The sequence below is a fragment of the Oncorhynchus keta genome, chromosome 3 (assembly GCF_023373465.1).
Source record: "Oncorhynchus keta strain PuntledgeMale-10-30-2019 chromosome 3, Oket_V2, whole genome shotgun sequence".
In the NCBI taxonomy this organism is placed as follows: Eukaryota; Metazoa; Chordata; class Actinopteri; order Salmoniformes; family Salmonidae; genus Oncorhynchus; species Oncorhynchus keta.
This window is the reverse complement of record NC_068423.1, coordinates 2,499,373-2,523,508: the sequence shown is the minus strand read 5'-3', so window position 1 is coordinate 2,523,508 and position 24,136 is coordinate 2,499,373. Positions and strand designations below refer to the sequence as shown.

General features: G+C 41.8%; 1 protein-coding gene across 1 annotated transcript in view; it reads left to right on the top strand.

Annotated features, from left to right (window-relative positions):
- nrg3b (neuregulin 3b) overlaps window positions 1-21,806 on the top strand; it is a 448,553-nt gene extending 426,747 nt beyond the window's left edge. The window contains exons 9-11 of the mRNA XM_035744894.2: window positions 20,617-20,695; window positions 21,288-21,419; window positions 21,525-21,806. Of these exons, the coding sequence (XP_035600787.1) occupies window positions 20,617-20,695; window positions 21,288-21,419; window positions 21,525-21,617 (304 nt within the window). The 3' untranslated portion in view covers window positions 21,618-21,806. The remainder of the gene's footprint in view (window positions 1-20,616; window positions 20,696-21,287; window positions 21,420-21,524) is intronic.
- Window positions 21,807-24,136: the final 2,330 nt, after the last annotated feature.

The window sequence follows — 24,136 nt, the reverse complement described above, 5'->3', positions numbered from 1 at the left end:
GAAACGCTCTGAATATACAAAGGGACAATCTGAAAATGCTCTGAGTTTACGAATGCCCTGAGCGCACTCTGGCACTCCAGACTGAATTTACAAACACACCCATAGCATAAACCAGCCATTAGTCTTGAAATATTTGGTTGTTTAGTACATGGCCTTACATGTGAATCCTTAAAGAGAGGGGTGGGGCTGAGGCTTAAGAGGGTGCGAACGATGCTGAATGGGTGTAGACAAAGAAGAGCTTACCAAGATCCTCAAGGTCCATTTTCTCAAAAGTGAGGTTACAAGTTTATCAACTTTCAAATCAGAATTACTTTCTCACTGTTCCTTCTGTAGCTCAGTTGGTAGAGCATGGCGCTTGTAACGCCAGGGTAGTGGGTTTGATCCCCGGGACCACCCATACGTAGAATGTATGCACACATCACTGTAAGTCGCTTTGGATAAAAGCGTCTGCTAAATGGCATATATACTAAATGGCATATATACTATTAACTGCAGTGTATAATATACAATTTTCTAGCTCTGAGTCTCTACTTTTGTCCAATGTAAAAAACACAATTTCAATTGTTGCTACATTAGACCGAATCGAGCTGATCAGTCACATTTGGTAACCTGATATTCGTAAGAGACTGAAGCCGATGTGCAGTCTGCAAAGGACGTTAGCATCACTGTAATAAGAGTTGTACTGTAGCATGAGGTCATAAAGATGATGGAGACAGATGGAGACGTGCTCACCTCTATTGTGCCTTGCTGTACCTCTTCCATTTTTTTGCTTTGCTGGTTGTGCCCACTCCCGAAAGAGAGGTTTCATTAGAATCCATTGAAAAACAAGGCAGACCAGTTTAGTACATTATCCTCCAGCAATCTCTAATAATGGATGACATTGTTGGACCATATGCTACTGTTATGCAATCTGCTACATTAGCTTGTAAAACTGTTTACTACACTAGACTAACTCTGACAATAACAAAGGGGCTGAAGTCTACATCATCCCATACTACATCATCCCATTAGGCCCCCCCATGTGCTGTATTTTCTAATGTGTTGGTGGATTACAGGTGTCTTTTTATATACTTTTTTATATACTTTTTTTATGTCATATCAAGTATGATATGCTTTATAAATGATAGAGATTTAATCATAGAATTGGAGGGTTTTAAATGCTAACATTAATTAGCTAGGTAGATAGCTAGTTATTCTACTAGCCTTATATAGCCTTATAAAACAGGATGTCAACTCGTCTGTTTACAGCTAGTGTTAGACAACTAGTTAGGAATCATAGCTAAGACCTGATTGTCTCTCTGGTTGATAACATTAACTAGCTACCTAGGGAAAAGAAATGTGTAGCCAGATATGAGTATTTCTGGCATAGTCATGAATAGCTAGCTAGCTAAATAACTGGTAGGTATCAAACGTCATAACTTTTAGAACTTAGACGTGTTCGGTGACAAGGAAAAACTATTATTGGTAACGTCAGCTAACAGGATAGCCTCTCCGCTCCAGGAACTAGCTAGCTATCATTGTTAAAATGTTACCTAGCCAGCTATCTAGCTAATGTAGCTAGCGACTGTAGGCGGCTAGCTAGTATCTATGTTCAACGTCTAACGTAAACTCACCCCATTCCGTACAAATGTGCACAACCGCAACACTCAAACGAGGCTGCAAAGAAAACTAATGGGACTGTATCGACTGTGTTGACTTCAAAATCTGGGGTGTGAACTACGTTTCTATTCAAGCGTCGACCGACATGGTAATGGCTCTATAGTATTGTAGAAAGTTTTAAAAAACTGATCCTCCATTACATCGTGATGTGTCATGCCGTAACGTACAGCACGCATAAATAAACTATTTCTGTCTTGCAATCTCTCTCCACCAGGTGTAGCACTTCTCTCATCGTTTAAAAACAAGAAATGGACAGTGATGGGAGTAAGGAAGGGATACCTAGTCATTTTTTGCCTCATCACTGTAAGCGATCATAACTCTCAAAGCCACTGTTTACTTCTGAAGATCACTTTAGCACTGCCCTAAAAACTTGATTCAAATTCGACATAAACCTTCAAATAGGTATGTAATGACACATTATATAAACTCTTTAAAGTGTTTTATTTACATTATAGAGGCGAAAAGTTGGACAGTTTGAGTGAAAAAAGGCAGTTTTCCCACACATCTTCTCTCCTTCTCACTGTCACGCATTAGTTTCACTTTCCCACCCGCCATTTTTAAAAAGACCCGACGGAGCTCATTGCCTTCTTGAATTATGCAGAAACGGGCAGCTTGGAGGTCATGCCATAAATTTGGTTGGAAAGGGGAGAAATTGTGCTTTACAATGGTATTGACATTACAGTTGATCTGGAAGTATTACGTTGTTTGGGGTGCTAAAATAAGGTAAATTGTACGAACCAAGGCGATGTACAAAAGTGAGTGAGTTTACGTTAATGTTGTTTGACACCAACAAAACGGTGAATGATTTGCAGAAAATGTTACACAAGGAAACTTTTAACCAAAGTCCCCTTTGGTCTGTTTAAACTAACGTTAGCTAGCAAGCTAAACTAAATTAAAGTAAGAAAAACAAACAATAAGAATAACAAAACCCTCCTACCTAATCCTGTACTACTAACACAAAAATGCACCCTACTAACTTCTAACAAACCCTCACCTCACTCCTCCAAATCCCTTCCACAGTGCTTGACTTGGACTGAAATAGGTGCCGGTATTCATGTTGGGCGCCGTTACTCTTTGTATTTAGGTGAAGGGAGCTCCACAATACTTTTGAGCTAATATTCTATAAGAGGAACAGGAGCTCAAGCAGTAGAAAATGTTAAGGTGCCGGTACTCAGCTCCCTTGAGCTCCTGCCCAAGTCAAGCACTGCCCTTCCACCCCCCATCCCCGTCCAACCTCAATAACCCTAAACATCAATATTTCCCTCTGTTCCACATACCGGTTCTTACAAAAACACATCAGCACATGCTTCACTGTTTCATCAACCATACACTCCGCATACAAACCATTCACATGCTTGCCAACCAGATGTATTGACGAATTCAATGTACAATGTACTAGGAGCACACCAGAGCAAACAACACCTCTTCCTTCCTAATCTGACCTTTGAATCTTGGTCAACCGATGGCCAATTTGGATGGATATTTGGATGTCATATAAATACCTGCCCTTGGGCTCGCTGTCCCACCCCTTCTGCCATCTATCATAATGGTTCTAATCTTACATTTGGCCTCACCTACCTCTCCTGGTCATACTGTCTGAACAAACTTGATTGTGTATCAGGGTTCCTGCAGGATTTATTTTGAACTGCGGGTGATTTTATTTGCCCCCCAAGTGTTCTGAGCAAAAAAATACAAATTATTTTTGAATCTTCATTGTTGTACATAAAAGACTAAAGGTTTCGGAATGTAATCAAGGTTCAAAATTATATGTTTTTGTGAAATACTGTCCGTTATGCCTCCTTTGCCGTGTACAAATGATTTAGAATTATAAAATAGGTTGTTTGGATCCTGGATGCTGATTGGACAAGCAATGTTCTGAGCCGTACTGTAATGGCCCGTCACAGGCACATTATGTCGTCTAACAGTTCCATCTAAATTATCAGTGCGCCTTCATAAGAATATAATTTTCACGTTGCTGTCCAAATCATCTATTGTAGTTATCTCAACTCACACATTACTTCCCCTTATTTCTAGCCTAGCATTTGGTTTGGTACAACGGGTTAATATACGCTAGTGCTGAGCAATTTGTGCTTTTTGAAGTCAGGTTCGGTTTTGGGTTAGATTATAAAAAAATGATTTCGGTTTTCAATTTCAGTTTAGATTATTTGGGTTGAATGCTGTAACAACACAGAATAAAACAATGATTAAAGTCCCAAGATGGTAGTGACTGCCCATTACTGCTTATCACTTAGTATCCATAATTTATTCACAAAACTTTACAAAAATAATTTCTGTTATGTATAATACATTTGTTTTATTTAATGACTTTATTATTTCATTGCAAGTCATCTCATCTCTATAGAGCTGCTGCATATGCTGTCTGACAAGATCACTATTTTGTAGTTCTTCAAAATAAATAAGGCATACTTTGACTGCTGAATACCAACTATTATTCACTTAGATCATGTATTTTCAGGTAGAGATACCTCGCGAAGCAGCAGCGGCTCTCCATACCCTCAGAAGATCTTGCATTCTTCTGCCTCTTCTGTAGCAGGAATTAAAGAAACACAGAACGTACAGCTGAATGGCACCGGATGAGATGATGGGCTCTTAACCAATTGTGCTGTTGTGTGTTTTTTCACGTTATTTGTAACTTATTTTGTACATAATGTTTCTGCCACCATCTCTTATGACCAAAAAGAGCTTCTGGATATCAGGACAGTGATTGTACTGGACAACCGACAAGGTCCTCATCCCCGTCATTCACAGGAGAAAGAGAAGGAGATATCAGGGATGTAGGTCGGGATACATTGTAAGGACTGGCGGCGAGTGGGTAATCTGCCTCTATCGTCAGTCCTATTAGCCAACATACAATCATTGGATAACAAAATAGACAAGCTACGATCACTAATATCCTACCAATGGGACATTAACTGTATTATTATATGTTTCACCCAGTCATGGCTGAACGACAACATGGATAAAATACAGCTGGCGGGGTTTACGCTGCATCGGCAACAGCAGGATAGAACAGCTGCCTCCGGTAAAGACAAGGGGTGGCGGTCTGTGTATATTTGTAAATAACAGCTGGTGCCCAAAATCTAATATTAAGGAAGTCTCAAGGTTTTGCTCGCCTGAGGTAGAGTATCTCACGATAAGCTGTAGACCACACTATTTACCAAGAGAGCCCAAAACTTTTCTATGGGTTTAATATGCAGACCTAAGCTTGTCGTCTGCCTTCAGGATGACTCCCGTTGTTAGGGCGGAGACATGAGTATCTTGTCATTATATACAAATCTCTGACTAACGTAACACCGACATAATCTTTTAGGGAGTGGTAGATGTGATCAATAATGGTTGCAAATGAGATCAGCTGTGTGTGTGAATTTAGCCCATATTGATGGTTTAACGAGACTTCAGTTGGCGATAATCTAGTGCCATCGATGGTTGAAGGATTGTTATTTTATTATATTCCTATAGGCTACATTTTGCAGGCTACCTGTTAGCCGATCAATGGTCACATATTGAAAGATGTAAAAACGGATAATCTACTGTTTGTGTTTCGCTGGCTAAATTGACGAGCTGATTTGGGCCATTAGTTGATTGACAGATGTAGGTTTACTGTAGAACGCTAAAACTGTCCTCCATTGTGGATGCTCTTTCATGTTTTATACTTAGCTTATGTATAATTTGCAGAGGTGGGTAGAGTACTGAAAATCTGTACTTAAATAAAAGTACTGTTACTTAAATTGTAATTTACTAAAGCAAAATTAGCCTTCTTAAGAAACTACTCAAGTAAGAGGTAAAAAAGTATCTGGTCAGAAAATGACTTAAGTACTAGTTACAAATTTACACCCCATGGTAAACTAAGACAGTAAACCAAAAGGACAACAACTTAGTGCAATACATTTGACATTAATTTATTATTAAAGCCTGCCAGCACCATCTTGCAGATGTCCCCCCGCACAGATACTCTGTGGAGATGTATCCCTTCTAGACAAAACCAGATTTACTCTCCATCCTCCTTCTCTTCCAAACCTCTCCTTTCCACTTTGAAGGGTATTTTCTTTTCTTGGATGGCCCATTCTCCTTCCCCCTCGATTGTGTTGCTACAAGCTGTAAATAAATAGAGACTTTCTACATTTCTACATGGCATAAAAAGCTTACTGAGATGATACACTGACCGTATGACAGAGGTGCTTATATGCCTTAGAAACGCACAAACACACACACACACACAGAGAGAGAGAGAGAGAGAGAGAGAGAGAGAGAGAGAGAGAGAGAGAGAGAGAGAGAGAGAGAGAGAGAGAGAGAGAGAGAGAGAGATAATATAAAACTATGTAACTAAAGTTATTTTGTCAAATGTAATAGAGTAAAAAGTAAGTTACTTCCTTCAAAAAATACTTCAGTAAGAGTACAGGTACAGCCCACAGAGAGAAACGAAGAAAAATACTAGTTCCTCCAAAAATTCAAAGGCCATTAGTGGACCAGATTCCAACCTATGCTTGCTCTGGCATATATACATACAGGCCTTTGATTTTGCCTATTGGTTGCCTTGAACATATAACAATTGATAAAACAAATATTTTCCCTAACGAAAGATAGATACCCCCTACAAATATTTTCAATTTATTACAATCCACATAAGAATTCACATGAGACATGCTGTAGCCTGCGCACTGCCTACATAGGCTACTTGAACTGACGCCCAGGACCTGCAGTCTAAATATTGTATAGCCTATGTCGTCTCTTTGGCATCATTAAACTGAAGAATGTTAGTTTATCAAATCAATTCTCTGTAATTATTATTATGTGATTATTCTAATCATGTAAATGTAATTAACTTGGAAGTCAGGGGAACCAAGGAAAATATTCAGATTAAAGTTATAATTTTCCTAATTCAACTTTTCAGATATTTTAATATCTGATCAATTAGTCTTCTAATTAATGAATTATTCTTTACCTCACGTTAGTTTCATTCCAAACGTCGTAAATTGTTTGTTATCTGCACGAACCCAGTCTGCACTATGAATCATCCATAGATCAATTGTCTCAATAATTGATTTATTAACTAACTAAATAATTACAGAAATGCACACACAAACAAAGTAGATATGGTTACAAGGAAATGATAGGGGATGTGCCCTAGTGTACTAAACCGGCATGGTGGCTTGGTAGACAAAAAGAGAAGTGAGTGTAGACTGAGAAAGGTGGGAATTATGCAAATGAATCACTACAAACTTGATAATTCTAACAATTGAAATGCTAATCTTTTGCACATGAACGCTCACTCATTCGGGAATAATTGCAATCAATATATTTACGCTCAGTGTGTCGTTGTGATCTGTTGGAAAGTTTGTTTCTGTTGGAGAGTTTGTCCGCCCTTTCTCTCACTCTGCCGTGGTTAGGATGGATAGTTCAGAGTAACATTCAGCAATATTGTTATAGAATAGATGTTTCGGCGGTTGGCAGCCTTCGCATTCACCGGTACATAATTTCTAGCTGCAGACTAGTAATTAGTATCGAAGAGTAGCTCTTATTCTGTCGAATCAATCGTCTCAGAGTGTCAACAACCATTACAACCTTAGCTAACAATCAGGTTTATGATCTCGACTCAAACCATAGCCCTCTCGGTTATCGAGGTAAGCTGGTCTGAAGGGAATTCCTCCCGGTGGGGGTTATATTCGTAACAGTAGAAAGGGGCTGTCCCGTGACGCCAGATCAATGTCTGTGCTCATGGGGCGGGCCAATGATTTAGTTAAACTCCAAAGGGAATTGGAGTTTCCTTCATTAAACAGTTTAAAATCATATTACATCAATTCACAAATAGTTTCATCTTTACTCATTCATTTTATACAACAATTAGATGCAAACATCACAACTGAGTCTATTGTTATGGTAATGTGGCTGTATTGTCTCTCATGAGTTTCACAAAATTGTTCAAAATGGACCAGTTCGTAGCTAGATATTCAAATCCTCCTGCTGCAGGATTTTTTTCCTCCTGCGATGAAATGGGTCATAATATTAAGATTCGACATCTGTAAGGTGACTAGGCAACAGGATAGATAATCAACGGTAGCAGAAGCGTATGTGATGAGTCAAAACAGTTAGTGCAACAAGGGTCAAATGGAGATCCCGGTAGCAATTTGGTTAACTATTTAGTAGTCTTATGGCTTGGGGGTAGAAGCTGTTCAGGGTCCTGTTGGGTCCTGTTGGTTCCAGACTTGATGCTTCAGTACCGCTTGTCGTGCAGTAGCAGAAAGAACAGTCTGTGACTTGGGTGCCTGGAGTCTTGGGTGGCCGCAGTCCTCTGATACCGCCTGGTATAGAGGTCCTGAATTGCTGGGAGCTCAGCCCCAGTGTAATACTTGGCCGTACACACTACCATACACACCCTTTGAGAGCATTGGTGCTTTGGCATATATTTTATTTACATAAAAAAATATTTATATTTTATTTCAATAAAAGTGCAATTTAAAATCAAAGGACCAGACGAAACAGGACAGATAAAGAGGGAGGGTTTGGGTTTAGGATACATGTTTAGGGGGTAAGGTTGGGAATAGGATACGGACCCAGTTTAGGGTAAGGATTTGAGTTTGGGGGATATATACACATAGGGATAAATACACCCTTACAAAAAAAAGGTGCTAAGTAGAACCATATAGGGTTCTTCGGTTTGTCCCCGTAGGAGAAACCTTTTTGGTGCTCGGTAGAACCCTCTATGAAGGGTTCTTCATTGAAACGTCTGTTGAAGATGTCCTCCTGTGATTTTTTTTGCTTTTCCTGTTGTGAAGTGATATAGCAAATATAAATACAGTAAAATACACACACTAAAGGGTAAGAAAATGTATTTTGAGCAAAATAGTTCAAACTTCGAGTAGGGCATTCAAGAAGTGGGTTTGATGGGAAGTGGCAATGTCATCTGCCTCCCCCTTGCTTGAGGAAAACTAGAGGAGCAATAGAAAACAAAAAAAGAAAGCCCCCCCCCCACACACTTGTGCAATGTCATCTCTTACCTGGACCACCTATTGAGTTGTGCCTTTTGTTAAGTAAATCAGGTGTTAAATGATGTGAAAAGGAGACAGGTGTGCAACTTTTAATGGTTATACTTAATTAGAACCATCCATGAAGGGTTCTACCAAGAACCCTTTTATATTTGAAGGGTTCCTCCTAGAACCCTCTATGAACAGTTCCACCAGCAAAATTAGCCTTTAAAAACAAAATTACATATATCACCAGGTCTTTCTTTGACGGCCTAGTTATGCCGTAAGGGCATTTTTTACACAGGTTTGTTTGCTTTAGTTCGAATCAGAGTTCGGTTATCTGTTAAAATGTATTTTCTTCATTTGGTCTAGTTGATTTCACACTGCCACAACTCAAGCCCTGCGCTCACCACAATTTGTTAACAAAGCCATGTGTTCGTGCAGGTCGTTCATTTATTGGACAGAAAAATGTGTCAGGGAGTCCCAAATCACAACAGTCAATCAGAGACAACGATAAACAGCTGCCTCTAATTGAGAACCAATCTAGGCAACCATAGACATACAGAACACCTAGATGGTAAACAACCCATAAACCTACAAAACCCCTAGACAGTTCAAAAACACATACATCACATGTCACACCCTGACCTAACCAAAATATATAATGAAAACAAAGAATACTCAGTTCAGGGCGTGACAGTCACCCCCACAAAGGTGTGGACTCCGGCCGCAAAAACCTAATCTAAAGGGGCGGGTCCGGGTGGGCCTCTTTCACGGCGGCGGCTCGGGTGCGGGGCGTGGACCCCGCTCTACCTCAGTCTTGGCCTACTTAGATGGGGCCTCAGGAGCGGGGACCCTCGCAGCGGGCCCGGACTGAAGATCATCGTAGAGAGCGCCACTGGACGGAAAGGCGCCTCTGGACTGAGGAGCGACTCTGGCGACTCAGGACAGACGGGAGACTCTGGCGGCTCAGGACAGACGGGAGACTCTGGCGGCTCAGGACAGACGGGAGACTCTGGCGGCTCAGGACAGACGGGAGACTCTGGCGGCTCAGGACAGACGGGAGACTCTGGCGGCTCAGGACAGACGGGAGACTCTGGCGGCTCAGGACAGACGGGAGACTCTGGCGGTGCTGGGCAGGAGGAAGGTTCTGGCGGCACTGGACAGGCGAGAGCACCTGTAGGGATGAGACGGAGAGACAGCCTGGTGCAGGGGGCTGCCACCGGAGGGCTGGTGCGTGGAGGTGGCACTGGATAGACCAGACCGTGCAGGCGCACTGGAGCTCTTTAGCACCGAGCCTGCCCAACCTTACCTGGTTGAATGCTCCTGGTAGCCAGGCCAGTGCGGCGAGGTGGAATAGCCCGCACTAGGCTGTGCTGGCGAACCGGGGACACCATGCGTAAGGCTGGTGCCATGTACGCCGGCCCGAGGAGATGCACTGGAGACCAGATGTGTAAAGCCGGCTTCATGGCACCTGGCTCAATGCCCACTCTAGCCCGGCCGATACGAGGAGCTGGAATGTACCGCACCGGGCTATGCACACGCACTGGGGAGACTGTGCGCTCCACCGCATAACACGGTGCCTGCCTGGTCCCTCTCTCTCTCCGGTAAGCACGGGAAGTTGGCACAGGTCTCCTACCTGGCTTCACCACACTCACCGTGTGCCTCCTCCCAAGACATTTTTGGGGCTGCCTCTCGGGCTTCCAGCCACGCTGACGTGCTGCCTCCTCATACTGGCGCCTCTCTGCTTTCGCTGTCTCCAGCTTGCTTTGGGGCGGCGATATTCCCCTGGCTGTGCCCAGGGTCCTTCGCCGTCCAGAATCTCCTCCCAAGTCCATGAGTCCTGCGTTCTTTGCCGCTGCTGCTGCTGGCCGTTACCACACTGCTTGATCCATTGTTAGTGGGTTATTATGTCACGATCGCCGTAGTGAGGAGACCAAAGCACAGCGTGATGTGAATACATCTTTTTAATGAAAGACAGAAAACACAAAGTACACTAAACAAACAAACAAACAAACAAACAAAATAACATGACGAACGTGACCGCTATCAAAACTGAGTGCAAACATGCAACATCACATAGACAATAACCCACGAAATACCCAATGAAGATGGCTGCCTAAATATGGTTCCCAATCAGAGACAACGATAAACAGCTGCCTCTAATTGGGAACCAATCTAGGCAACCATAGACATACATAAACACCTAGATGGTAAACAACCCCATAAACCTACAAAACCCCTAGACAGTACAAAAACATATACATGACCCATGTCACACCCTGACCTAACCAAAATATATAAAGAAAACAAAGAATACTCAGGTCAGGGCGTGACAGGCAGCACGAGTGACAACTCAACTGACAGAATGGCTCCTCAATTTCAGGATGAGAAGAGATACCTTCCTACACCTGTGTGATGTTCTTCGGCCCAATCTGACTCACCAGAATACTAACTGTCCCTGCAGTCCCTGTAGATATACGAGTGGCATGGAGTTATTGTGATAAATGGAGGTTTCCACAGTGTACAGGTGCTATAGATGAGACCCATATTGGCATCCTGGCTCCAACTGATAATCTACTATAAGGTGTAGTGGACAACAACTTGAAATATCAGCTGGCCAGGAACTGTCCACGATGCCCGGGTTTTTGCCAATTCATCTCTGTACCAGCAAGGCCAGAGGCACACTGTTGCCGGGATAGACTGAGATGTCAGTGCTCTGACTCCCACTGCTCTGCTCATCATCCATGTCATTGGGTTCAGTTTGTTTTGCATTACTACCTTTAATAGAAAGTGAAATCATGTTAGTGATCATCTTTGACATTATGTATTGCACTGTGTTGTTGTCAATTATTTTATTTAATGCTAGAACCACTGGGCCTCTAGGTACCCCCCACCCCCCCTTCAAGCTAATGAACAGTCATTCTGACTGCAACATTCTAACATTGTAGTTAATACATGTCATATATGCCATCTCAAAAATAATCATTTGGTTGCGTTTATGAAGGTAACATTAGAAAAACAATTTTTATTTATTTAAATAACACAATAGCATTTTGATGAGGGAGGAGGATTATTTTTTTGTATGAGCATGGCCTTATTTCTATTACAGCGTGTCATTCACATTCCATTCACTCACTCAATGAACATCGATAGGTTAAGACTACTACATGATAGTCAAATTTTCCCTATACCCATCATGAGGTTGTTACAAGCCTATGAATGAAAGTTTGCAACGTAGGTGCACAGGTCAAGATACATTTTAGTAATCAAGGTGACAGACATTGACACATTCAATACCGCCTTGCATAATCTTGCCTGCATCTAGCTGTTCTAGGGTGTAATCATTAGTCCAACAGCTGCAAACAAGAGTTTATTTTAGACAAATTAAGGTATGTTTATTCCAGTTTTGTTCCGTTTGCTTCCATTTTTCTTTTCAACAGAATCGGCGGATTGAATACACCCCTGATCACACGCAGACACAGTTCTTAGCAGCCAGATCAGATCATTGTATAATTCCTTCACGTATCTACTCGCTCAACTTTTCCCTTCGCTTGTGGACTTCAGTGCACAACACATCTGGGGGAAAAAAACTTCCCAAGCCACACCTTCATATCATTACCGCTAACCACTACACACAGTCTACATTGTTGTCACCATATTAGCTAACGTCATGTCAACAACATAACTACTTCAACTAACGTGTTAGTAAAACTGCTATAATCATGCAGTACAGTGTACAGTCAGCAAGTAGTTACACTTGTGGGCCCCAGTAGCAATACATTTATAAAACCCAAAACTTACCTTGACTTAGAAGAGTTCCAGTGTTGGATAGCCATGGTCAGCTAGGTAACATAGCATCCCTCTGTTTGAGCCAGGTGTTTGACTGGGCTAAACTAGCTAGCTGAATTCGCTAGCTAAGTAAGTAAAAGTTTAATATATATATAAATATATAGTTAGCTCTCTCGCTTCTTCATTTTTTAATACATTAATTTTTTCAAAACTGTTCAAGTATTGTCTTTCTCTCTGAGTCAACTACTCACCACATTTTATGCACTGCAGTGCTGACTAGCTGTAGCTTATCAAATCAAAGTTTATTTGTCACATGCGCCGAATACAATAGGTGTAGACCTTACAGTGAAATGCTTACTATCAGGCTCTAACAAACAGTGCAAAAATGGTATTAGGAGAACCATAGGTAACTAAAGAACGAAAACAACTGTGAAAAGACAGTTGAGGTAGTATGTACATGAATGTATAGTTAAAGTGACTATGCATATATGATAAACAGAGAGTAGCAGCATCGTAAAAGCGGGGTTGGGGAGGCACACAATGCAAATAGTCCGGGTAGCCATTTGATTACCTGTTCAGGAGTCTTATTGCGTGGGGGTAAAAACTGTTGAGAAGCCTTTTTGTCCTTGACTTGGCACTCCGGTACCGCTTGCCATGTGGTAGTAGAGAGACCAGTCTATGACTGGGGTGGCTGGGGTCTTTGACAATTTTTAGGGCCTTCCTCTGACGCCGCGTGGTATAGAGGTCCTGGATGGCAAGCAGCTGTCATGACGTTGGCCTGGGGAATAGGTTTATGACAGTCAAATACCTCTTCCCCCCTTTTTCCTCTCTCTAACCTACTGAGGTTACATTTTTAAAAACCTTGGTTAACATAGAGATTCTGGGAACATCAGAATGTGGGGGGTAATGAACTATATTCTGGTAATCCGAACAATTGAACATATGCGGTGGTACTTAATGAATATGATGTCAGTTCGGTTGTCATCTGAGACATTCTCATCAATGATAAGATTACCTAAACTCTACAGTGGAAAGTCTACACATCAGATTTATCGGATTCACATGGAATTGTTGTTCAATTTAAATGTTTGAATATGAAATTATTTGTGATGGGATGAAATGGGATTTTAGCTTCTAAAATGTGAGATGTGGGTTTTCATAAGTAAGGGCTGCTCACTCAGTGGCACGCCTCTGTGAAGGGAAATGGGCTATAAAACTTTTCAAACACACCCTCTTCTCCCTTCCTATATAAAGCCTTGACGACAACATAACTTCCTGTTCCGAGGAGGTAGGATGACGATCCTATGTCAGAATGGTTCAGAACGAAGCCAACATCAGCATGAGCTTTGGTTGCGAATGGTATGAACTTTGAACTCTTACTCACTACAGAAGTGATACCTCCTAGCCGTTGAGTTAGCGCAGCTGCAAACGCAGGATAGGAAGGAACAGACAGAGTATCACATCTACCACACAATGACGTTACTACAACTTATCCATGTGACCACCAGAGACATTCTTCAAAGGACAGAGGACTCGGTTTGGCATCTACCACCAACATACTGAAGCGCAGCTCAGAGTAAATATTTATTGCATTTTCCTTTTCCAAATGGGCGGTAATTTAGAGTGCATGAGATACTATATTTACGATAGCACAGCTTCGCCTTTGTTCCTGTCTTCCCGCTCTTTCACTCAACCCAGCCCCTTTTCCTTTGTGTAACAAGCTGTCATATTTGTTACGCCCGCTAGGGATGTTTTCCTATGACGTAATTAGTAATCAAGTTATGATTTAATTATGTGTATGTGAATTCTGTGTGATTAGTTAGGTATTTAGTGAATAAATAATTAAACCCAATTTTGTATTGCTGATTCAAATTGTTAGCCAGGGTTCGTGCAGATAAAAGAATTTACAACTTTCAGATGAGACTGAATTGAGGTGCCGATTGATATTGACTGCTATGGATGTAAAATATTACTAGGTCTTTAAGAGTTTATTCGGAAGATAACAGCTCTATAAATATTATTTTGTGGTGCCCGACTCTCTAGTTAATGATATTTACATGATTAGCTCAATCAGGTAATAGTAATTACAGAGAAATTATTTTATAGAATAGCAGGTCATATCACTTAATCCGACATAGCCAAAGACACGACACAGCTTAGCCCCAGTGATGTACTGGGCCGTACGCACTACCCCCTGTAGTGCCTTGCGGTCGGAGGCCGAGCAATTGCCGTACCAGGCAGCTATGCTTTCAATACTAGATTCATTCGGTGATACTTTGGGTGGACAACATGTTGGTTCATGCTGCAAGAGCTCTGATAGGTTGGAGGAAGTCCTCCGGAAGTAGTCCTAAATACTGTGTAAACCTGTGGAAGGGGGTGAGAACCACAAACCTCCTAGTTTTTTTTAATTGAAGTCAATGTACCCAGAAGAGGACGGAAAGCTACACCATCGTGCTACAGAGTGCTGTTAAGGCTACCTGTCACGTTGTATAAATGATTGGAGACAGGTGCAGGAATTCGTAATAGGGGGGGTTTAATACTCCACCCCAAATATACACAACATGCCATGAAAAGGCACGGGGACGAAGCCCAAAACAAACACGTATACAAAAACACAGGGATGTAAACCCAAACAAAAGAGCGAGGTAAAACCTCTAATTACACGGGGCAAGACCCGCAATACCAATACACGGGATGAGACAGTAAATATCACGTGCACAACAATACACGGGACGAGACCCATAATAACGAGTACACAATACACGCAGCACAAAAGCCGAAACAAAGCACCGATACTCAAGACCAACAGACATGGAAACAATAACCGACAATGGTGAACAGAGGGCACATATCTACAATTACTATTCATGGGAACTGGAATCAGGTGTGCGTAATGAGACAGTTCAGTGACGCCTCGAGGCCGGTGACGTAGACCTCCGGAACTGGTGCACGGAATGAGCAGCAGTACCAGAGGAATCCGTGACACTACCGTAGACCTTCATTACAAAACAGTGTTTTAATCAATTATTTAGTAGTAGTTTTATCTAAAAATTATAACTTTAATGTTTCACAATTTTTATGAAATTCCCTGCGGATGATCCTTCGGGTACGGCGGGTACGGAGTCCAGAAAAACAGGCAGATTCAAAACCGGGAAGACGAGAAAAAGATCATAGAAAACAGGAGCACATGGAAAACATGCTGGTTGACCTGAAAACATACAAGACGAACTGGCACAGAGACAGGAAACACTGGGGAAAATAAGCGACACCTGGAGGGGGTGGAGACAATCACAAGAACAGGTGAAACAGATCAGGGCGTTGACAATACCGTTCATGTCTCAATAGTCTCAAGGCTAACCTCTCTCTTCCCCTTCATCTACACTGATGGAAGTGGATTTAACAAGTGACATCAAAAAGGGATCATAGCTTTCACCTGGATTTACCTGGTCAGTCTATGTCATGGAAAAAGTAGCTGTTCCTAATCGTTTGTACAGTCAGTCAGTGTATGTCAAAACAGAAAACCACAAGAAAACAAAAAATTATAGTGTTCATTCAATGTTATTAGGGGATTGCCTTTGTTACAACTATGACACAGAAAGCATATGTTGGAACACATTAACAGCTTCTTTTTATAACCACCACAAAAAAGAATACCCTAACCACCAAGACGCACAAACATCAGTAGCCTAAACATCATTATAAGTGCCAAATGTGCTTGATAAATAGTGAAAAACAGCACAAAAGCAACAATGGCATTATAATGAATGTGTCGTTAAATCGTCAATTACTTATATGTTGTATACACATTCGATTTTGCAATGATAAATCAACACAAAGAGTTCATTTTAACACCATCTTAGTGTGTAAACTGTACTCTGATTATAGTCTTACATTATGAGTGTTAATGTAACACTTCATAGTGTAAAAAATGAACACTGCATTGCACTGGCCAGTGTTACTCAAATGTAACACTATGGTGTAATTAAAACTGTGTGGTGTAAAGCTTAATTGGCATATGTTTTTATTGTGCCTTTTCTTTTCAAGTGAATTGTAGACTTGCCACCCATTGCCATTTGTTACTGACAAACATGGTTGTTTAAAGGCCTGTGGCGTTCACCTAATGAGTACCTAGGCGAATTGTCACGTTCTGACCTTAGTTCCTTTGTTTTGTCTTTGTTTTAGTATGGTCAGCGCGTGAGTTGGGGTGGGCAGTGTGTTTGTTTTTCTATGTTGGTTTCTGTGTTCGGCCTGGTATGGTTCTCATTCAGAGGCAGGTGTCGTTAGTTGTCTCTGATTGAGAATCATACTTAGGTAGCCTTTTTCCACCTGTGTTTTGTGGGTGTTTATTTTCTGTTTTGTGTGTCATCACTGGACAGGACTGTATCGTTTGTTCGTTCTTCCTAGTTGTTATTTTGTTTAGTGTTCAGTTTTGATTACATTAAAAATCATGAACATTTACCATGCTGCACCTTGGTCCTCACCTTCTTCCACCGACGACGATCGTTACACGAATGTAATCATAAAAATTTAACTTTATGACAATACATTACATATTTCATATAGCTTTACTTTGGTGGCCTGGTTTTACCCTAACAAAGTGGTGTTAGGACAGCGTTTCCCAAACTTGGTCCTGGGGAACCCAAGGGGTGTACTGTATGTTTCATTTTTTGCCCAAGCACTACACAGCTGATTCAAATAATGAACTCTTCATCAAGTGTTGATTATTTGAATCATCTGGGTATTGCTGGGTCAAAAAACTAAATGTGCACCCCTTGGGGTACCCACGACCAAGTTTGGGAAAAGCTGTGTTAGAAACTCTTAGTTTACAGGATGTAAAGTGACTGTTCTACTGGATGTCATAAGGTGAATGCACCAATTTGTAAGTCGCTCTGGATAAGAGCGTCTGCTAAATGACTTAAATGTAATACCACCCCCTCCACCAAACTTTACAGTTGGAACTATGCATTGGGGCTGGTAGTGTTCTCCTGGCATCTGTAAAACCCCGATTAATCCATCTGACTGCCAGATGGTGAAGTGTGATTCACTACTCCAGAGAACGCGTTTCCACTTCTCCAGAGTCCAATGGCGACGGGCTTTACACCACTCCAGCCGACGCTTGGCATTGCACAAGGTGATCTTAGGCTTGTGTGTGGCTGCTTGGACATTGAAACCCCTTTTGTGAAGCTCCCGACTAACAGTTCTTATGCTGACATTCCTTCCAGAGGCAGTTTGGAATTCAAAAGTGAGTTGTTGCAACCAAAGACAGATGATTTTTACTCACTATGCGAGTCAGCACTGGGCTGTACCATTATGTGAGCTTGTGTGGCCTACCACTTTGTGGCTAAGCCGTTGTTGCCCCTAGACGTTGCCACTACACAATAACAGTACTTACAGTTGATCGGAGCAGCTCTGGCAGGCTATAAATATGACGAGCTGACTTGTTGGAAAGGTGCTATCCTATGACGGTGCCACATTGAAAGTCACTTAGCTCTTCAGTTAGGCCATTCTGCTGCCAATGGGAGGACCATCCTCCTCATTGAAATTTCATAAAAATAAAAATAGTGAAACATTAAAGTTATTATTTTCAGATAAAACTATACTAAATATATTCATATGTCACCAAATACTTGATTGAAACACACTGTTTTGCAATGAAGGTCTATGGTAACAAAAACAGCACTCTCTGGTGTAGCACCATGGTGTAACCGGAGGACATCTAGCTTCCGTTTTCCTCTGGCTACATTGACTTCAATACAAAACCTAGGATGCTCGTAGGCCTCACCCCCTTCCATAGACCTGCATGGTTATTATGACCACTTCCGGAGGACGACCTCCAACCAATCAGTTTTTGAAGTATGTACTGACATGTTTTTCCATCTAATCATAGGATTAGGATCAGAGAATTAACCTAGTGTGTCGTATTGGGATTGTGCAGCAGAGCATTATTGTGGGGTTCAATGTGTTGAGCATTTTGGGGGGGTTGGAGGATTCTATGTGTTGAGAAGCTTGGTGAGTGTGACAAGTGATATTATTCCATTCAAAATAGTTTCTTCAAATTACAGGAGACAAATGTGGTAGATTATAAATTGTATTCTTGGTTTTAGAACTTTATTATTGTGTCCAGTTAAGGCACATTTATTTCAATTTGCCTTGCCAACTTCAGTAGCAAGTAGCAGTAGCTAGCCAGCGCAGGTGTGCAGTTTGGCAGAATGACCAACGCTACCGAGAATGTTGTGGACTTTTTGTTGAAGAACCCCTTTCATTCTCTGAGCTAAACTCAAAATGTGCGAATTAAAACTGAGGGTTGACCTCTGCCTGAGATCAGTTTCATGAAGAACGATGAAAAGATGAAGGAGTTCGTATTGATTGGTATCAAAAGTTAGCTGGTTAACAGGGAGAGACTTTCATCAATCCGCCTGTACAGGCAGACAAGTCTTGAGCCATGGGCGAATAAAAATTAATAAATATAACCTTTATTTAACTAGGCAAGTCAGTTAAGAAAATATTGGGATTATTTTTCAAACAGAACCTAGCAACAAATTTAGCTACTTTTAAAATGTATTTGCAACTTTTAGCAACTGTTTAAAAGTGACTCAAACACGCGCATTTTCCCTCTAGGTCATTAGTATGGTAAAATCCAGAAACGTTATTCTTTCAGTGAAATACGGAACCGTTCCGTATTTTATCTAACGGGTGGCATCCGTAAGTCTAAATATTCCTGTTACATTGCACAACCTTCAATGTTATGTTATAGTTATGTAAAATTCTGGCAAATTAGTTCGCAGGGAGCCATGCGTCCCAAACTGTTGCATATACCCTGACTCTGCGTGCAATGAATGCAAGAGAAGTAACACAATTTCCCTAGTTTAATACTGCCTGCTAACCTGGATTTCTTTTAACTAAATATGCAGGTTTTAAAAAATATGCTTCTGTGTATTGATTTTAAGAAAGGTATTGATGTTTATGGTTAGGTACATTCGTGCAACGATCGTGCTTTTTTCGCAAATGCGCTTTTGTTAACTCATCGCCCGTTTGGTGAAGTTGGCTGTCTTTGTTAGGAAGAAAGTCTTCACACAGTTTGCAATGAGCCAGGCGGCCCAAACTGCTGCATATTTGCACAGAACGCATGTTAGCAGGCAATATTGACTAAATATGCAGGTTTAAAAATATATACTTGAGTATTGATTTTAAGAAAGGTGTTGATGTTTATGGTTAGGTACATATTGGTGCAACAACAGTGCTTTTTTCGCGAATGCGCTTAAAAGGCCTTAACAGGTGAATGTGCTTCACAGGCACCACGTCGATTATATGCAACGCAGGACAAGCTAGATAAACTAGTAATATCATCAACCATGTGTAGTTAACTTGTGATTATGTTAAGATTGATTGTTTTTTATAATTATATGCTGCCAATGACTGGAACAAACTGCAAAAATCTCTGAACCTGGAGACTCTTACCTCCCTCACTAGCTTTAAGCACCAGCTGTCAGAGCAGCTCACAGATCACTGCACCTGTACATAGCTCATCTGTAAATAGCCCATCAAATATACCTCATCCCCATACTGTATTTATTTATCTCGCTCCTTTGCACCCCAGTATCTCAACTTGCACATTCATCCTCTGCAAATCCTACCATTCCAGTGTTTAATTCTATATTGTAATTACTTTGCCACCATGGCCTATTTATTGCCTTACCTCTTTTATCCTACCTCATTTGCACATGCTGTATATAGATTTTTCTACTGTATTATTATTATCTACCGTTTGTTTATTCCATGTGTAACTCTGTGTTGTTGTTTGTGTCGAACTGCTTTGCTCTATCTTGGCCAGGTCGCAGTTGCAAATGAGAACTTGTTCTCAACTAGCCTACCTGGTTAAATAAAGGTAAAACAAATAAAATAAGATATGTTTAATGCTAGCTAGCACCTTACCTTGGCTCCTTGCTGCACTTACATAACAGGTAGTCAGCCTGCCACGCAGTCTCCTGGTGGAGTGGAATGTAATCGGCCATGATCGGTGTCCAAAAATGCCGATTTACCGATTGTTATGAAAACTTGAAAATCGGCCATAATTAATCAGCCATTCAGATTAATCGGTCGACCTCTAGTATACACACACTCAATCACCCTGTTTTGTTGTATAATTATTTTAATTTAAGAAAATGATTCCTCTCTCTTTTAGATCTGACACCCCTACTAGTCTTCACAGCTGCAATTGTCTGCCCCTGCATCTGCTACACTGGCCACGACAGGTGATACAGGTAATTAATCGCATGTATACACACATGCACACACTCCCACGCTTGGGGCTCTATTCAATCACGCCCGCTTTAGCCGACATCCACATAGTGGTTGTTTTGGCGGTGTCTGAGGTGGAACTGTGTTAGAGCTGTCAAATTCGCAAGCGGCTCCTGGCATTATACCTAAAGCGGACATTGCCATTGGCTGCACGGAGTCGCATTAACAGAAATCTCATGCAGCCCTGTTTACAGGTCAGAGCACTGGAATTTGAGATGTAATCTACACCTCGATTAGGCTGATTGAAATCCTCATTATCTAGTTGAATGATTTTGAATTTGAGCGGCATTATTTCTTTATAACCTACACTTTCTCATTCTGAACTTGTTACGATTTGGGACGGCTGTAGTTTTGCAACAATGGTCAAGAGCTGCTGCTTACCGATTTGACAGATCCAACGCAGTTACACCTCACACACCGCCAAAACATCAGCTATGCGGGTGTTGGCTATCGCCGGTTAACGCTTGATCTGATTGAATCAAGGCCTTACACTCAGTCAGTCTATTTAGTTGTATGATCATTGTCAGTTAAGAAAATGGTGCCTTTCTCTTTTAGATCTGCCACCCCCAGCAGTTCAGCTGCAGTCACAGCAGTCATCTGCTGTGGTATTTAATTTACCGGCTGTACCAGTTCCTACTACACTGGCCGTGGATGGAGAAACTTTTGAGGATTCCCAGATGGATACAGGTACTTCAGAATTATATTACATATGCTCACTCACACCAACAGATGTGCACACAGACATGTTGTTGAGCTGATTACTTACTGTCACTTTGTGCATCTCTCTTTCAGATCTGCCATGCACTCCACCATCGCCCGACAGCCTCACACAGAAGTGCATACACTGGGCCTGGCAAGACCGACAAAGCAGAGATGGGTGGCTGACAAGGAAAAATAAAACATGCACTCACACACATTTATCCACAATGTAAATAAGTTGTAATTGCTTGTTTATTTCATGTTTTCTCCATTTTGTTTTAGGATTGGAGATATCTACTCCTTCATAGCCATTCTCAATATCTACATAAGTACTCTAAATATCTATCAAATCAAAGTGTGATTGATAATATTGTAAAAGACTATGGCTTAAAATGGTTACAGTTTGAGGAAATTCTGTGTGCTTTTTTCTGAGTTGAAAAACATGTCTTACTCTCACACACAAGACCCAAAAAATAAATAAATATCTGAAATAAAGTACATTCACTGTTAAAGTAATGTCTTTGGTTTATTGGATATTTCTCTGAATACAATGATGAATACATATTATAATAATAATACATAAGAGTGACCAATAGTTACTGTATTGTGATTATTTAGTGTTCAATTTAATCAATCAAGTAGTGCCATGCCGTTTCTCAAGAGCTGCAGAAAAGGTCAAATTAGTTCACCAAAATTTATGTTACAGCTATACAAATCAAATCAAATTTGATTTGTCACATACACATGGTTAGCAGATGTTAATGCGAATGTAACGAAATGCTTGTGCTTCTAGTTCCGACAATGCAGTAATAACCAACAAGTAATCTAGCTAACAATTCCTAAAAACTACTACCCTATAGACACAAGTGTAAGGGGATAAAGAACATGTACATAAAGATATATGAATGAGTGATGGTACAGAGCGACATAGGCAAGATACAGTAGATGGTATCGAGTACTGTATACACAAATGAGATGAGTATGTAAACAAAGTGGCATAGTTAAAGTGGCTAGTGATACATGTATTACATAAAGATGCAGTAGATGATATAGAATACAGTATATACGTATACATATGAGATTAATAATGTAGGGTATGTAAACATTATATTAGGTAGCATTGTTTAATGTGGATAGTGATATATTTTACATCATTTCCCATCAATTCCCATTATTAAAGTGGCTGGAGTTGAGTCAGTGTGTTGGCAGCAGCCACTCAATGTTAGTGGTGGCTGTTTAACAGTCTGTTGGCCTTGATATAGAAGCTGTTTTTCAGTCTCTCCGTCCCAGCTTTGATGCACCTGTACTGACCTCGCCTTCTGGGTGATAGCGGGGTGAACAGGCAGTGGCTCGGGTGGTTGTTGTCCTTGATGATCTTTATGGCCTTCCTGTGACATCGGATGGTGTAGGTGTCCTGGAGGGTAGGTAGTTTGCACCCGGTGATGCGTTGTGCAGACCTCACTACCCTCTGGAGAGCCTTACGGTTGTGGGCGGAGCGGTTGCCGTACCAGGCGGTGATACAGCCCGACAGGATGCTCTCGATTGTGCATCTGTAGACGTTTGTGAGTGCTTTTGGTGACAAGCTGGATTTCTTCAGCCTCCTGAGGTTGAAGAGGCGCTGCTGCGCCTTCTTCACGATGCTGTCTGTGTGGGTGGACCAATTCGGTTTGTCTGTGATGTGTTCGCTGAGGAACTTAAAACTTACTACCCTCTCCACTACTGTTCCATCGATGTGGATAGGGGGGTGTTCCCTCTACTGTTTCCTGAAGTCCACAATCATCTCCTTAGTTTTGTTGACGTTGAGTGTGAGGTTATTTTCCTGACACCACACTCCGAGGGCCCTCACCTCCTCCCTGTAGGCCGTCTCGTCGTTGTTGGTAATCAAGCCTACCACTGTTGTGTCATCCGCAAACTTGATGATTGAGTTGGAGGCGTGCGTGGCCACGCAGTCATGGGTGAACAGGGAGTACAGGAGAGGGCTCAGAACGCAACCTTGTGTTGAGGATCAGCGGGGTCGAGATGTTGTTGCCTACCCTCACCGCCTGGGGGCGGCCCGTCAGGAAGTCCAGTACCCAGTTGCACAGGGCGGGGTCGAGACCCAGGGTCTCGAGCTTGAGGACGAGCTTGGAGGGCACTATGGTGTTAAATGCCGAGCTGTAGTCGATGAACAGCATTCTCACATAGGTATTCCTCTTGTCCAGATGGGTTAGGGCAGTGTGTAGTGTGGTTGAGTTTGCATCGTCTGTGGACCTATTTGGGCGGTAGGCAAATTGGAGTGGGTCTAGGGTGTCAGGTAGGGTGGAGGTGATATGGTCCTTGACTAGTCTCTCAAAGCACTTCATGATGACGGAAGTGAGTGCTACGGGGCGGTAGTCGTTTAGCTCAGTTACCTTAGCTTTCTTGGAAACAGGACCAATGATGGCCCTCTTGAAGCATGTGGGAACAACAGACTGGGATAGGGATTGATTGAATATGTCTGTAAACACACCAGCCAGCTGGTCTGCGCATGCTCTGAGGGCGTGGCTGGGGATGCCGTCTGGGCCTGCAGCCTTGCGAGGGTTGACACGTTTAAATGTTTTCCTCACGTCGGCTGCAGTGAAGGAGAGTCCGCATGTTTTGGTTGCGGGCCGTGTCCGTGGCACTGTATTGTCCTCAAAGCGGGCAAAAAAGTTATTTAGTCTGCCTGGGAGCAAGACATCCTGGTC